A 12,581-nucleotide genomic window follows, 5' to 3' on the forward strand; every position below is an offset into this window, starting at 1 on the left:
AGCGACCACTTTCCTGTTTGGTTAAAATACACAGGAAACACAAATATGGGTGTAAATAATCATAGGAAATTTAAAGAACAGGCTGCTGACTGGAAGAAGTTCCGAGAGCTCTCAAAACTGCCCAGTTCTCCAATCGTAGACCTAGGTATAGACGAATTACAAGCCATGATCACTCTGCATATTATAGAAGCCGCACAGAAATCAATCACACAGATATCAAATAAGACACAAAACAAACTTAGGCCATGGTGGAATGCGGAGTGCCCATGAGAACCAAAACAAAGCATGGTCAAAATTCCGCAAGTATCCTACCGTTAACAATTTAATAGACTTCAAGCGTGCTAAAGCAAATGGCAGGCGTATCCGACGTGCATCCAAACGGGAAAGCTGGCAGTCATTCCTCTCATATGTAAACTCCTACACAGATACACATAAAGTGTACAACAGACTTAGAGCACTTCAAGGGCGCAGTGCTCACCCAGTGCCTCTGGTCAGCACTGCTCGTGATACACTGGAACACCAAGCAGATGCAATAGGTAAGCATTTTGAATATATTTTCAGCTCGGCACATTATACAGACTCCTTCATGCAACACAAGCTAGCGGATGAGTGGAAACCTATCCGTGATAAAAGGCCATCCACAGGAGGGTACAATAGCCCTTTCACTATGGAGGAACTGAAGCCCTGGGAACATGTGGCAACTCAGCAGCAGGCCCAGACAGGATCACATATGGCATGAACACACACTTATAACCATCCTCTTTCTGTTTAACAAGATATGGTCCTTTGGGCGCCTACCCAAAGCCTGGAAAGAGGCTGTTATCATACCCATTCTTAAACAAGGAAATGAATCCACACTGGCAGCTAGCTACAGGCCCATTGCCTTGACTAGTTGCTTGTGCAAGGTGTTTGAAAAAAATGATAAATCGCCGCCTCGTGTATTTCCTTGAATATAACGGCCTCCTTGACCAACGTCAAGCTGGATTCAGGTCTGGTGGGTCGACAACTGACCAACTTGTCGCATTTGAATCTTATGTCAGGGATGCCTTTATCCACAAACAACACTGTCTTTCTGTATTCTTGGACCTGGAAAAAGCTTATGACATGACCTGGCGTTATGGCATTCTAAGTGATCTGCATTCTCTTGGAGTCTCGGGAAACATGCTCAATACGATAGAACGCTACCTCTCCGAACGCACCTTCGTGGTTCGTCTTGGAAATGCTCTATCGAAGCGGTTCATACAGGAGAATGGCGTTCCCCAAGGTGGCGTTCTCAGCTGCACGCTTTCCACAGTTAAAATGAACTCCCTAAGCAGTGTGTTGCTTAAAACTATCTCTTGCTCTGTTAGCGTAGACGATGCCCAGATCAGTTTCAAATCCTGCAACTTAGTCATCTGTGAACGGCAAATACAGTTGGGGGTAAATAAACTTTCAAGGTGGGCAGGTGAAAATGGGTTTAAATTCAACTGTGGAAAAATCGCCTGTTTACCTTTTTTCTCAACAGTGTAGCATTAAGCCAGACCCCAACACCACACTGAACGGGCAGACCATAGCCGTTAAACAAGATCACAAATTCCTAGGTGTTGTGGTGGATAAAAAGCTCACCTTTGTTGCACATATCAAGGAGTTGCGATTGAAATGCTTGAAAGCATTGAACTTACTAAAGATCATTTACCATCAGTCATGGGGTACAGACCGTGACTGTCTACTGAACCTTCTGAATAGCGTTGTCCTGTCACGTATTGACTATGGCTCGGTAGCGTACGAATCAGCGTCTAAGTCTGCGCTAAAGATGCTTGACCCCGTGTACCACCTTGGGCTCCGTCTGACCACCGGTGCTTTCAGAACTGCCCAATAGCCAGCCTGTATGTTGAGGCGAACAGATGGTCACTGGAACGACGAAGGCAGTGCACAAGCATAGTGTATGCCACTAAGGTGCTATCTCATGCAGAGCATCCATCTGGTGAAGTCCTGCCTGACACAACCAACACCCAGTTGTTCTTGAGGCGACCATCAGCAACGCAACCATATCCCGTTAGAGTCGCGTCGCACATTGAAAGCCTGCACATACCGGTCTCCAACCTCCAGGTGGTGTCCCATAAAGACGTCATTGCGCCGTGGGAAATACACGCTGTTAACTGTGACCTGTCATTTCTTGAGGTGGGCAAACATGGGCATCCGCTCGCAATAAATCAGCACTTTATGTACTTGCAGGCAAAATACAGGTGTGCCGAGTATTACACTGACGCCTCTATATGTCCTCCAACAAGCCCAAATCACTGCATTACAGCTAAGTCCTCAGCTGTCGCATGTGCCACACATGGTCGTCAATTTTCCGAATCGAAAACAATGAACGAACATACAAGCATATTTACTGCAGAATACTGTGGAATCCTCCTGGCCGTAAAGCACATCCTACAGAAGAAACAACCAGCCTCCATCATATATACAGACTCCCTCAGTGCGGTGACTGCGTTGTCACCCGGTAAAAAGCATTACAATCCAGTAACTAATTTCCTTCTAAAATGCCTCATGTCGGCTCACAAATCCAAACTTAAAATGACACTGTGCTGGGTACCGGGGCACTGCCACATTGCTTGCAATGAGGTAGCTGACAGACTTGCGCAGTCAGCTGCTCTCCGTAATTCTATTGACATAGATAATGTACCCTACGATGACATCAGGCCACACATTAGAAACAGAATCCGTAGGCAATGGCAAGAAGAATGGGATGCAGCAATTGAAAACAAACTGCACACAATAAAGCCTACAATAGGAAGATATGCTACCGAGAAACGCGACAGATATTAAGAGGTTGCACTATGGAGGCTTAGAATAGGACACACACATGCAACACATTCACATCTGTTAAACAGTTCTCCAGCACCACACTGTCCAAAATGTGGTGATCGACTGTCCGTCATTCATGTTTTAATCATGTGCAAGGGGCTAGAACCAGACAGGAAACGTCACTTCCCAGAACTGTAGAGAAACCAAATACATCCGCACCCGTCCTTCTTTCTCGGCGACTACCAAATGTTCTCACTAATATGAGTTTATAAGTTTTTAGTGAGTGTAGGCTTCCTGCGTGCAATTTCATATCTCCATTGAACTCAGCCTTGTCTCATTCCCGAGGAAATGGCTGCGATTTTTTATCTCACATGTCAGGCGCTCCGCACTCCTTGCCCGGATAAGGACTGTTGCTGAGGCTGCGTGACCTTGTAAATGTCACACGTTTTGCCCATAATCATTAAATAGAATCATTACTCAATTATTTTAGGCCCTATACACCAATGTTTCTTATCCTTCTCTTTTACTGCTTACTAACCTGAGTCGACCATCAACCTTGTGTTTGGCGCTCTTTGGCCGCAGTTGCCCTTGCGCCATAAAAACCTACCACTAACTAGCTATTTTTGTTCATTGGCCGATTGTGCATTTCGATTACCCATGCAAGAAGTGTCCGCCTTTTTGACTAATTCAGCTCTATGACTAGAATTGTGGTACCGGCTACATGTAATTTTTAACAATTATTTGTTGTATAAAAAGGCACCCGGTATATCAAGAGATAGTTTCATTCAAAGGTTTCTTGTGCTGACTTTTAAAATTTTTTCACCATTTTAAAATGATAGTGGCAAAAAGAAATTAGGATTCTTTATCTTACAGTTTCAAATTTTTATGAAAACCATGTGTCTTGCAAATAGATGTTATGTTCAATTTTGCAAGCGTACGTGAAGTGAAATGTTGCATGTGAATGAAATTGAAAGAGGCTACACGATTTTCTTAATACAGCCCTTGGAACGAATTTGCCCGTTCGAAAAGAACAAGAAATGGCCATGCGAGGTGCAACATCCTTGGTCCAAAGTAAGTTAGGGAATTTATGCGTTGCTATGGTTGTGAGAGCTAAATTCTGGCGTTTTCATACTTACAGCTGCTGGCAGTATTTGCTCAAAAAGTCCCATTGATAGTAAAGTTTCATTTGCGTCTCCTTTCTTTACGTGTAATGACTATACATTGATTGACTTACAGACCTCGCAGAGGAACCTGCTTCCTCGATAACTGGTGAGTTACCGGCTTGCTTATGCGCAGCATTTGTTGTAAAACATCCAATTTTGTTCTTTCTGTATGCAGCATCCACAGCAGATGGAGCTGATGAAGTTGGCCTGTCTGTGACAGGTACGCTTAGACTTGCATGTTTCAGTCGTATGAAAGTTCTAGCACTGTACGCTTCACAAATTTTGTAACTTTTTTTCAGGGAAGATTTTGCATATTTGCGTGATGGCTCTGGAATTATATATTTCTCACTTAACCAGGGAAGTTCTAGCACCCTAGAACAAGCACAAGGTTATGTTCTTTCAAAGTAATGAACGCAAAACGGGGAAAAAGTAAATGTTTTTCGGTAATATCCAGTCTGTAGATGTCAATAGAATTAGTATATATCGCAGGTTATGTGTTCATACAAGCAATTCTGTAAGCCCAGATGGATAAAAAAGTTTGCAGGAAAATTACTGGTGTGTAACGTGAGCTATGGTGTGAGAGCACAGAATATTTCACACACATGTTGAATTTTGATGAAGTGTCCATACATTTGGTGGATTTAGTAGTTATGCCACACTTGCTACTCCACAAAACTTTCCTCTATGTCCAGCTTAACAGCACAAATTTTGTCACAGCACTTATTTAACCTCAGTGACAAGAAGTTCGGATTATTTTTGTGCGCACTGCCTGTTTTCTAATGTAACACCTAGATGGCAACCTCGTCAAAGCAAATGCCTGAATAACAGCTCCCATCAGTTATCGGTGTGCAGCATCTTGGTGTGCTGCCAATGACAATGGTGCGAAAGTGAGGAGCAAGCTAAAAGAATAAGCTGACATGTTAGTAAGTTTGTGAAATGTGCTGTAAAATAAATGCAACTATACAGTACATGTAATATGTTGATTTTTAGAGAGTACCGGCCGCTTGTGTTGGAATACTTCTGTCTATAATTTTTAGTAGCTAGACATACTACCAACACCCTGGTGTAACTGCACTTGCAACAAGTTTAGAGATACCTGAATTCTATATTACTAGTACTAAGTTGTGCTTTTTAAATAGTGTCAGCCAATGGCAGTATCATAGAATCAAGATGATGCTTCACTCTCTTAATTGATTTTTACAGTTTCATCTTCAGAGAGGCATCTGCCTGACATCCATTCAGGCAAAGAGGATTTTTACCCATAAGAAGGCTACTTTAGTTGGTAAAGAAACCGCTCAAGGCCATATGGCCACAAAAAGGGTTGGTGTCACGCGGCGTAAAAGGCGGCGTAGCTGCAAGAAAGAAGAGCCGCGGTGAGCCTGCGAAACCTGCTCCGACACCTGAAAAGGTCAACATCGTTGAAGGTTGTTCTGCTGCGCATATTTAATGGAAATTGATATGACTATTCTGAGACATGCATGTACCATGCTACCTTTTATTTTGCAGCAACCCTCTCCCATTAGGCACGGGTGAATGACCTAGATTCGTCAGCCACAGCTGCAAGCTTGAGAAATATATTGTCAGGGCAGGTTTAGGATTGTATCAATGTCAAGCGAAGAAGAGCTTTGTTTGAATGAGCAGCCAACCACAGTGCTGCTTCCAGACAGAGCGGCGAAGGCTTAGTCAATCTCTGATATTAATATATTAATTTTTTCTATCACATGGAATCCATTGGAGTGGTTGAAGTGCTAGGATGATCATTATTCGCAAGTTCAAGATTATTTGAGCTCGCTGGAGTACATGAACACTCTGGCTCAGACAGCGACTAGTTTTAGACTGGGACCCGCTGGCAACTAGGACCAGTTAGAAACTGGTCCCAGTTGCCAATGGTCCCAGCTACCAACTGGTCCCAGTTACCAAGTGGGAATGTTTAAACTGGAACCAGTTGCATGCCAGTTAAATACCAGTTGCAAATTTTCACCTGGCGGCCAGCACTAAGAAAACTCGGTGACCCCATGCAACTGTGGGCCGGGTCGCCTTAACTCCCCGAACGCTATAATTGTGACCCGACGGCGATCGCAAACAAAAGCGCCCATCGGTCACAGCCGGCTAAGCGGATGTAAAGTATTTCCGTTTTCTCAAGGCATTCTCAGTGGGTACGCGCGCGGATGCCAAACAGTGACACTGAAACCGGGTGGCCGTATGTCGCATTGCCCAACTTCCGTAACTACGCTTCCCGTCCGGCGGCGAGGCCCACAAACAAACCACAGTAGCGGCCGAGAATGTAAACGGGACATCTGGGAAGCGCGGGGGCGTCTAGCGGTAGCTTCAAAAACACCCCCTCCTCTTTTCTTTCTCCCGTCTCCCGAACGCTTCACATTCAACTCGAACCTTTTTCGTTTTGTTCCGAGCAGGGGTGCGCATTTGGCGGCTTTTCTAGGGAGCCTACATGCAAGCGCTGCTTTAAAACAGGGCTTGCATGTAGGCTCCCCAGGCTCTTCTACGGCGCAACCACTAAGCCGCATTTATTTCCATGCGTCGGTGTCTCACGCGTCCCCTCCTCGCGGATTCGACCCGCGTCCTTCGTTTGCGGTAATTGGCCGATACAGCTGCGTGAGAAATTGTCCTGCGCTTTGCAGTATACTCGCATAAACTGGGCCGCATAACAACACCAACTCCGTATACCTCATAAACCCCGTATACATCATACTGACTCCGCGTATAGTAAGGACTCCCGAGGAGCAACGCGCCTATAAAGAGCGACGGCGAGAATAAACAAGAGAGTGAAATCGGCGCCGGCGGGCCGCAAACACGAATTGTCCACCGATCAAGACAATAAATGTGAGTATGTACCTTTTGCAACGATGACCACCGATTAAGACAATAAATGTGTTCGTACCAATTTGTTCAAAATTCTGTTTCATGTCTGTATCTTGTGCAAAACAGCTTCGCTGATCATTAACCTTCACAGAGTGGAATGGCTCATAATTTTTTACGGGCTCTTCAGTTCACGGGGCGAATGCTTGCGAACGGCAGTACATGTATGCACCAAATGTAAATAATTATCTTTTTTTTTCTTGCCAAATGAACTCCATACAAACATTATAATTCAGTTTATTGAGAAATGTGATAATATTATATGTTCGATTCACTATTACAATGTCGCTTCCCTCGAATATTCGTGTTCAATTTGGCGATTCCACTAAACGAACATCCCTACTATTTACGTGTGTGCAATCCTTTGTTCATGTACTTCTCATCAGCCTTCTTCCTTGGACAAATATACATCGCCGTGGTCCTCGTGACGTCGCTGCGTCGATGGCTCACAGCGAGTACCCGCCTGATTTGGTTTTTGTTCTTCACCGCAACTTGTGAATGGTGCACTGCATAAACACTGCATCATGTTATACGTCGCCTAGGATGAAAAACAACTGTACGCTCCGCATTCACTTGTACGGAATTTAATTAACCGCTTATTTATTACGTAGTTTCCCTACAATTCTAACATGCCCGTTAATTTTCTCTCTGTTTTGCTTTGATGCTACTCTCCAATCCCCACTCCGCTGTTGCTATCATGGATTTACCCTTGTCTCAAGGCGTCATCACAGCAGAAAAATATAGCGTAGTATAGTGTGTGCAGGTCGTAATTAGCGCGTAGGTCTCGTCGCTAAAAAATACTGAAAGATCGATTACTATGCGCGCTGCACTCAAGCATTCAGTAATGATAGTACGTAGCAGTTGTTCCTGCAGCATTACCTACAGTTCCCGTCCTCTGTACGTCGTTAAGGCCCCCCAACGTCTGTCGCTTATGGGAGTTCGGCGTGTTCACAACACGACAGCCGTCAATTGTGCAATGTCAAGCTTCCTCGACGACAAGCGTTGCCAAGACAGCACGCAGGGCTTCCAAATCTTTCTCGGAACACAAGCGAAGGTGGAACTTATTCTGCATAAGGTTAAGCAATTCGTCGGCATCCCTTATATCCCGCTTCTCTACGGCGTCGCAACCAGAACCACGCAGGCGGCGCCTGTAGCGACCGTTGAACAAGGTTAGCCATGCTTCGCCATCAGTGCGACCCATCATGAGCATACGTCGCATTATAGAATCGGGATTAGTGCACGTGTACCAGTTGAGGGGCACGCAGTCACGCCAACGCTGATCACGGGGTTCGATGCGGTACATCTGTATCCAGTCATCGCGGCCTCGGACGCAAAGTTCCAGCGTACCCGGGTCGCAGTCTTCGTCAGCGCCCAGCATCCGTAGCCTGTACGGGTGGTCGGCGTTCTCTTCCGTTTCTTTCAGGGGCAGAGGAAAGTACGGAGTGGCCAAACCGAATCCGACGTCGACGAGGTGGTCGCCCTCAGGGAGCTCCACTACGAGTACCACGTGCTGCTGCAGCGGCATCGGTGCATCCCGAGGAAGACCCCTGCGAACGCGAGCCGCGCGAAGACGAAGCCGGTAGCCCAGCGCTTGGAGAAGACGGGCGAACAGTGAGTTGAGCTCGAAGCAGTAGCCGCCGCGTCCGCTTTCGACAATCTTGGCGAACAGCGAGTTGACATCGAGTGCAATTGTTCGGCCCAGCAAGACGTCGACGTTCTCGAAGGTCACGCGTTGCAGGTGCGCTTCCATGAGAGTACGAAGCGTGTCGATGTTTGCGGTGAAGGGCTCTCGCTTGGGAACGCCGATACGAGCCAAGTACGCGGCCGTTTGCTGCGCGGTCAGTGGATCCATTTCCAAAGATCGGCGAGTGAACTCCAGGCGCCTGGTTACTTATACGATGTGGCTCTCTTAGGTGGATGTCGACGCGACGCAAGATGGCTTCCGAATGAGCGCAGACGATGAGAGCCCCCGCGGCCCTGCCGTTGCGAAGGCGAGCGCAGAAAGTTCCGGCTGTCGACCTCGAATGAATCACTCGCCGACTCCCGCCGTCGTTGCATCCAGAGAAGCAATGCTCTCGTCGCGCGGACAGGCTGCGCCATCGCCCGGTAGCAAAGGTAACGAGAGCGATATTGCTTAAAATAATGGCAAACAAAATAAAAAACGAGCTCGTTTTATTTGACGACGCTTACCCAAGCACGCGCTCTGTCAATCTCGCCTATGATAACCGTCGGCGCAACCCAGAAAGCATCAGGCTGAGCGAGAGAGAGAGAGAGAGAGGGGGCATTGCAATAAAGAAAAGAGGAAAGCGAAGGCACTGGAAGTAAAGACTGGAAGGGGTGGCTGAAGCATTCAGAAAAGCATTCAGTGGGGGGCGAAAAGACAAGGAGGGTAAAAAAAAAAAAGAAGAAGAAGAAGAAACGCTGACAGTAACTGAGGGTGTCGCTTAGTCCGGATTAAACATCGTGACAACAGAAGATATTTCTCCGACGCATTCATGTTGAGATTTGAGGCGGCTATCTGCGCACAGTAAATCAGTATATGAAGCAAATACTGTCTCCACAGCTAAACATTCGTCGATAAAAATAAAAGCTCCCGTCCTCTCAGTGGTTCATAAATGTTGTTTCAGGCTGATTTTCATGTGTTGTTCCTATTTAACCATCATCGCTACCTATATACTCGTATACTGACAATTTTCTTTCCGAGCGTAACATCTTATCACCCTGCCGGCGCGTATGTCGAAGAGGGATGTCGGATGTAGTTGAGCGCCGCTTACGCCCCGCTCCTCTTCGCTCAGATGATACGCGCTGAGGCACTGCAGGCAACTACGTAGATTTCGAATTTGATTAACGCGTCTTGGCGATACGCGAGCGACGCGCTATCAGCTACTACTACTAAGTGGTTCGTTTGAGAAAGGAAAGATTGGCGCTATCTTCTGCAGCCCTTGAGGGAGCACGGCTCAGCGCTGCTGAACGACAAACCAAGTAGTCACTCTCCGCTTAATCGGCCTTGTAAGCGGTGCGATGGAAGCGATCTGCGTGCCGCTGCCGGCACGAGCTGTGGTGCGCAAGCTCACCAGCGTTCCCGCTAAAAGCGGTTGCGTCAAAAGTGCTACCATGTGCATGTGTGAGCGGAGCAGACCGCAAACGTATAGCTGTTGCAACCACGGTGGAAGAATATTTAGGTGTTGACACTGCGCGCGAGCGAGCGTCCAGATTATGTTCGGCCGCGCGCGGGCGCACCGAGTAGCTCTGCTGCGAGCAGATAGATGGCGCCGCGGCCAGCGGTCCCAGCTTAGCGGCGCCGGCGGCTTGGCATTCCTCTGCCTCCGCTGAATTTTCGTTCATGGTGGCGCCAGTAATACTCAAAGCGCGAAGGAAATTCGTTATTTCAGATTAACGTGATAAGTGTACCAGGCTGAATGCTTTGCTAACATGAACGTATATTGTGCAGGCCGTGAATGACGTGAACACGGATCGATCGGGCAGCACTCAACGCCCACTCACATTCCGCTCGCGCGCACATTTTGTTGCGGCCGATCTAGTCATGCATACAAGCATAAAAAAATGAAAGCGTAAGCCCGCCTGCTACCCCTTGATCAGAAGAAAATAGTGACTGCATCGGAAAATTCAAACTCAGGAAACCGTTCAAGCATCGTCACGCGAATTCAGTGTGGGCGCGATATAATTTAAGAAATGAAACGGCGCAAGCTTGCGATAGGCAACACATTGGAGCAAAATGGGTGTTCATGGCTAGAACCTATGATGAGAAAGCACATAGCTATGTAAAGAAATCTTTCAAAATATAATTGATCAGGCGGGACGAAGGCAGGCGTTTTATCTTGGATTACAATATCACTAATACAGTTTACTTGTGAAAACCTTTTTTATTTCAATTCCACTTAACATAGACTGTGTATATTATTCATTTGGCTTTCGTCGTTTGGGGAGCGAGTGACTCTTGCAGGATCTAAGAGGTGACTTTCTTTTTTCTTAAATTGCATATGAGAATGTGCCAATGTAAGCGTATTTGACAATGCATGCTACAGCCTATCCACAAATACACTTACACCCACCACACAATAATCTCATAGACTTTTTATTTTTTATTTTGTAAAGACACAATAATTAAAAAATTGTGCATGAAGCAGCTCGATAATTTTAATAGAGGATAGGAAGCTTTAGCAGAAGCTTACGCTCTCATGCACTCCCACAATGCAAAAATGTTGAATAAAAACATGCAAGCGTGTAATATACACCGCACGCGCATCGGAAAAAAAACATTCACTATCCAGGATGGCACAAATTTGAAAATCAGGCACAAATCTGCACAGAAAACAGCAGTATTATACAGGGTGCACAAAGATTTAAAAACATGTAAATGTCACGTAGCTGAACAGAAGCAAGGTAATGGTTTTTTCCGTCCCTTGGAGATACTGAGAATATTTTTTACATTTGGCCTAATTACATGATTAGTCTTAATTAATCAAGTTCTCAAATATTATAATTATATTAAAAGTTTCAATGAGAAAATTGGAGAGCAACACGAAAGACTCCCGATACAGCTTTCTATTACTCAATACACGCTACGTAGAAGTATTTTTCCGAGCGTGAAAGAAGCCCACGAATACACGCAAAGTGCCTCGAGGCAATTTTGAGTCTATTCGCGGGTTTCTTTCACGCTCGGAAAACATTTTTATTATCACGTATTGGGCAACAAAAAGCTGTATCGGGAATCTTTCATGTTGCTGTGCAATTCTCCCGTTCACACTTTTTTATCTAATTATAGCATTAGAAAAGTTGATTAATCAGTTATGAAAATAATTATGTAATAAGGCGGAATGCAAATAATAATAGGAGTATCTCCAAGAGACGACAGACAACATTGCCTTGGTTCTGTCCAGCTATGCGACATTTTCATATTTTTAAATCTTGGTGCATGATAGTTAAGACACCCAGTATATATCTTACACATGCAGCAAAATTTGCACAGACTGCTGTGGCACACAGGATGTTCTCTCTTCCGCAGCGGCTTTCGAGGTTTATTTGACCGTGTGAGGTTCTTTGGACAGTTCGGAAATAAGGTGGGAACTGTATTTGCAGACAGAACAGGGCTCTTTGGCGCGTCAAGTAGCACCATTTTATCGAGCTCCGCGTAATATGCCGTCGATATCATATCGTCTGAAAAAATGCCTGGCGCAAACATGGTCGGTAGGCATTAGAGTTCGGTCTGCCCTCAGATTTACACGGCGCCACTGCTAGACGACCGCTGTCGGACAGCACTTTGAATAGAGGCGCACGCTCCGCACAAGTTCGGTATCCAGAATTGCAGTTCGTGACGAAGCACTTTCTACCCATTTCAAACTCTCAGAAGGCCGCTTCCACCTTGGTCGTGGGCCCGTGGCGACAATACACAAGCCCAAGATGATGAAAGGCGCGTGAAGAAAAAGTGTGCCTTCAAAACAGCACGGCCGCACATGCAAGCACAAAGCGCACAAAGACAGCGAAGCACGCGCCTTCCCGCCGAGGCTGGGACCGCATACCGCAGCGCCCTCTACGACGGCGCCGAACCAGCTGCAACCAAGCCGAACATAATCTGGACGCGAGCGAGCGGCGATTTCGCGCGCGTTTGGGGGAGAGTGTCAGCACCTCTCCTTATTCTTACACCGTGGTTGCAACTAACGCAGCTGTGGCCAACGTGTGAGGGGTTAATGAATTTTTATCCGTACTTGACCAGGGCACCGCGGTGGACTA

At 46.2% G+C, this 12,581-nt stretch overlaps 1 protein-coding gene across 1 annotated transcript in view; it reads right to left on the minus strand.

Annotated features, from left to right (window-relative positions):
• Positions 1-7,051: 7,051 nt before the first annotated feature.
• LOC119462542 (arylamine N-acetyltransferase) overlaps positions 7,052-12,581 on the minus strand; it is a 72,778-nt gene continuing 67,248 nt past the window's right edge. The window contains exon 2 of the mRNA XM_037723885.2: positions 7,052-8,849. Coding sequence (XP_037579813.1) covers positions 7,810-8,682 — 873 coding nt within the window. The 5' untranslated portion in view covers positions 8,683-8,849 and the 3' untranslated portion in view covers positions 7,052-7,809. The remainder of the gene's footprint in view (positions 8,850-12,581) is intronic.

The sequence above is a fragment of the Dermacentor silvarum genome, chromosome 8, assembly GCF_013339745.2.
Source record: "Dermacentor silvarum isolate Dsil-2018 chromosome 8, BIME_Dsil_1.4, whole genome shotgun sequence".
Classification (NCBI taxonomy): Eukaryota; Metazoa; Arthropoda; class Arachnida; order Ixodida; family Ixodidae; genus Dermacentor; species Dermacentor silvarum.